Source organism: Sabethes cyaneus, chromosome 1, assembly GCF_943734655.1.
Source record: "Sabethes cyaneus chromosome 1, idSabCyanKW18_F2, whole genome shotgun sequence".
Taxonomy (NCBI): domain Eukaryota; kingdom Metazoa; phylum Arthropoda; class Insecta; order Diptera; family Culicidae; genus Sabethes; species Sabethes cyaneus.
In genome coordinates this window covers 109,234,934-109,239,533 of record NC_071353.1, presented here as the reverse complement: position 1 = coordinate 109,239,533, position 4,600 = coordinate 109,234,934, and the positions used below count along the sequence as shown (strand labels likewise).

Here is a 4,600-nt window from a genome sequence, read left to right as displayed (position 1 = left end):
TATGAGAAGTCAATCCAAAACCGGATTCTTTCGTTCACAGATGAGAATGGTGTCTTCCTGGAGGAACAATTTGGGTTCCGCAAGGGAAAGTCCACCATCCATCAAAACCATCGATTCCAACACAATTCAGCGAAACAAGTCGGTATCTAAGACGACAGTAATGATGCTCTTGGACATCGAAAAGGCATTCGACAACGTGTGGCACGAATGCCTGGTGTTCAAGCTGCATCGGTACAATTTACGGATGTATCTTTTCAAGATCACCAAAATTTATCTTTCTAGCAAAGTATTCCGGGTATCCCTGAATAGTGTCTGTTCGCAAACATTTAACATCCTTGCAGATATGCCTCATTGATCTGGCTACCCTGCTAGAATATACGTCGTGAATTAATCAAGTCTTCGATTTTACAATAATTTCCGCGGAATTTCGAAAATAAATACGCGCGAGTGAAGTGTAAAAGGAGAAGTGAAAATAGTAAATCACGCAATTTGTGAAAGCAGGTGTGAAATAGCCATATTACTCGTGATATTATGTTTTTAAAATTACTCGTGATTCTGCCATTCAATAAGAAGCCATAACGAAGCGAACAATTAGGTTGGCGGGCTTATAATTAACCGCGTTTCCCAAGCTCGGTTTGCTGTAATGTGAGGCAACTTATGACTGGGTGTCACGTGATTAAGAAAATAAAGCTAATAAGTAACATATTTAGTGGAAAAATAACTATCAAAGTAAAATATACATAGATATATATATAAATTCTAGATCAACAAAGGCTAACGATAAAGGCCTTTGCTGCCAAGTGATACAGCTATCTCCCTTATGGGTACTGTGTTAACTACGTGTCATTATTCTATTGAAAGCGACACGGAAGGACAAAAAATCAGGCAATGAATCCGACCGACGAATCCACAAACGGCCCTTAGTGTTGCATGAGTATTTGAAAATAATTACCTATGATAAAAGATAATTGCATATGCACCTTTCTGCTGATATTAAGTTTTCAAACTTTGTGTCTAATTATTATTAAGAAGAAATTCTCGGAACGCTAGCCTAGTGAAAAAGGCCTTTTAAAATCACTGCTTTTACCTAATACGTGTTCATTCTGTTCATCCTATTCGTGACCACGGTGTTAAAGATGTATTGAAACAAAAAAAAAAAAAAAAAAAATAAAACTGCATACCAGATCGGCAGGCAGATAGGTTCGTTGGTCGTCAATGTCAACCGATCTGCTTTGCTTTCATGTGTTTATGGTTCACTCTATCAACAATGTTGATGGATCACAAGAAAACAAGTGCAAAAAAGGCGTAAGAACTAGCTCATATGTGAATGCTCATATTGCATGACGAAGATGTCAGTGATATCAAACACGATCAGCCATCACTGCTATCTCTCTCACTAAGTACACTTAAGCGCAGAAACTGAATAAACGTTTTGAATGTATGGTATGTATGCATCAGTTCATTACAGTCAATAACTGATTTTGTTGCTGGATGCCGCTATAATTGTAAGCACAGCTATGTGTGCTTTGTACGAGCTAAATGTAAAACACGACATTGGAAATTATTTAAAATATAACAAACAATATGTATTATTTATTTATTTAGTAATTTATTTATTTATTTATTTATTTATTTATTTATTTATTTATTTATTTATCTATTTATTTATATTTATCTTATGTATTTCTCGTTGTGTAGTTATTATATATTGTTTTGTTTTTGTGTTTAATCTCATTTTATACTAAAAATAAAAATTTCTTTTGTTTTCTCTTTAGTTTATTTTAACGTAGCTTATACAGTTAATATACAATGGAGGATAATAAAGTAATGGATATAGAGGAACATCATTTAGATGAGGATGTACTATCTTGCTCTTCGTCAATTTTGAATACGCCTCGCAATGAGAGGCAAATGGATGATTATGCAAGTGACTCGGATGATGATGTAAATGTAACTCTGCTTTCGAGACCACAAATAGATATCAAGACTACTTTGCCCAGGCAGGACCTAACTGGTACTAAACTGGGGACTGACTCAATCAAACCTCTAAGTGGGGCGGGAAAAAAGCGGTACAGACGCCTTATTGACAGCGGAATCAATCAGGAAGAAGCACGTCGTTTGGCTGCCTTACCTTTGCTCACTCCCAATTCTGATCCCGGTAAACGCTTTCGGAACAGCGAGTCCAACAGCAGCGGCGAAAATCCGCGTCCTAAAAAACAGGGTCGTCCCATGACATCAAGAGGGAATGTGAATAGAAAATCTATTCAACATCGCTTAGATCAGATTAGGGCGGGGCCATCTGGGACAATGACTAAACCATCGTACAGGGATGTAGTAAATAGTGTGAAGGTAGGCATTATCCCAAAGGACTACCCGAACTCAGAATTGACGATGCAACAGTTAATTGCAACGCAAAAAGCTGTTCTCGGCAAAGTGCTACATCAACGCAAAGAAAGAGTCAAACCAAAATTTGGAAATTGCCTATTTAGGCCGGGTTACTTAATTTTAATCTGCAAAAACCAGGAGACATCTGACTGGTTAAAAAATATCATTTCAAGTATAATTCCATCAGTGGGAGTAGATATAGTTGCAGTGGATGAACACCAGATTCCACAACCGGAGACTCTGATTGGATTCTTTCCGATGAGTGTAGAAGATAGCAACGAAGACATACTTGCTCTTCTAGATGCTCAGAATGAAGGGTTAGTAGTCGACAGTTGGAAGATATTTGTGAGGAAAATCATAAATAAACGTCATGTCGAGCTAACATTTAGTGTAGATGGAGTATCCATGAGATCTTTAAATGAATGTAATTTCGTACTGGATTTTAAATTCGGTAGTGCTCCTATCCGGAAGAAAAATCCCAAAAAAACCAAAACGGAAAGAATGGAAACAGATGACACGGAGGCTATCCGAATTAATAGGAATATCTGCGAAACTGGTAACGTTAAAATGATTGGGACTAACACCAACCATGACGTCCCAGGACCGAGTGGAATTCAAAATTCGGTAAGGACTTCAAGCAACACTACTGAGGTCAACAGTATTAAAAGGACGCCTGATGGAACTGGAGACGAAAAAAAAGTCCCAGGAACAAGCGGCGGCCAAAATACTGGACGAACTCAATCAAAACAGACATATAGAAAAATTGATATCCTAGCAGGCAACAGTGACTGCGGGGTTTTATTGGGGAACGAGTAGAGGTACCCAAAAAGCAATCCAACAATCATCACATTCCATAGTCAAAACAGCATAAATTTCATCCAGATAAACCTCCATCACGCAAAGGGTGCAAGTGCTGTACTTTGTAAGAGGTTTATCCAAAGCAGACTGGATATTGCTTTTATCCAGGAGCCATGGACAAATAGAGCAAAAATATTAGGAATTGATACTAAATCGTGTAAGTTAATTTACGACGAAACACAGCAATCTCCTAGATCCGCTCTTCTTTTCAATGGGAATATTAAAATACTACCCATTACAGAATTTATTAATCGTGACATTGTAGCGGCAGTAGTGGAAATTCCCACTACACGTGGAAAAACAGAAATCTACGTAGCATCTGCATACTTTCCTGGGGACGTAGACGAAGTGCCACCCCCGGAGGTTTCAGCTTTCATATCGTTCTGTAAATCACAGAACAAAGCGTATATCATAGGATGTGATGCAAATGCGCATCATACAATCTGGAACAGTAATGATACCAACAAAAGAGGTGAGTGTCTGTTAGAATATTTAAATTATAATAATATAGATATCTGCAATAACGGTACTGATTACACTTTTATGAATTCCATCAGACAGGAGGTTCTTGATCTAACACTTTGCAGTAACACTCTGTCGAAAAACATACAGAACTGGCATGTTTCTACGGAAATATCCCTATCCGATCACAAACATATCCTCTTTGAATACAAAGTGAACGACATCATCAAAGAAACTTTTAGAGATCCCAGAAAAACAGACTGGGATTCGTATTATTGCAAGTTAATAGAGGGGGGAAATTTCTTAGTTAAGAATATTAATACGTGTAGGGAGCTTGAAAACACATCTATTCAAGTAACTAACAGAATAATCAGAGCATATAACAGCAGTTGTCCAGTTAAGGTACGATCGACGAACAGGGACGTTCCATGGTGGAATATAAGATTGGAAAATCTAAGGAAACAAGCTAGAAAAATGTTCAATCGAGCAAAACGTACTTCACAGTGGGATGAATACAGGAAAGCACTCACTCTGTATAGCAACGAAATAAGAAAATCCAAACGAAAAAATTGGAGGCACGTATGTGAAAATATTGAAAGTACTCCAGTGGTTTCTAGATTACAAAAAGTTATGTCAACAGATCATACGAATGGATTGGGTACTTTGAAGAAAGACAACGGATGTTTTACTTCCAATGCTACCGAAACTTTGAATTTATTAATGCAAGTACACTTTCCGGGAGCTTTACCAACCTTGAGCGGAGAAACTACTTCATTGGATTCATGTACTGAATCAGAAAAGACAAGGATAGCAGCTTCCAATGAACAAAATGATATTGCAAGTACAACTGGGCAAAATACGACCAGGGACTCGCAAGATCTAGCAAGTCGTATCT

General features: G+C 37.7%; 1 protein-coding gene across 2 annotated transcripts; it reads left to right on the top strand.

The window, feature by feature from the left end:
- The first annotated feature begins 432 nt into the window (after positions 1 to 432).
- Positions 433 to 3,679, top strand: LOC128745277 (uncharacterized). Of its 2 annotated transcripts, XR_008412530.1 has the most exons (3): positions 433 to 501; positions 1,776 to 3,400; positions 3,485 to 3,679. XR_008412530.1 is itself a non-coding variant. In XM_053842309.1 (2 exons), exon 2 carries the CDS (start codon positions 1,810 to 1,812, stop codon positions 3,199 to 3,201), a length of 1,392 nt encoding a protein of 463 aa, XP_053698284.1. In that variant the 5' UTR covers positions 433 to 501; positions 1,776 to 1,809; the 3' UTR covers positions 3,202 to 3,679. The 2 variants fall into 2 exon arrangements, 1 of the variants encoding a protein (XP_053698284.1); XM_053842309.1 differs by having other exon boundaries at positions 1,776 to 3,679.
- Positions 3,680 to 4,600: the final 921 nt, after the last annotated feature.

Bases quoted from the DNA above. Each gene is read 5' to 3' on its own strand.
- LOC128745277 (XM_053842309.1), top strand. From the start codon at position 1,810: ATGGAGGATAATAAAGTAATGGATATAGAGGAACATCATTTAGATGAG.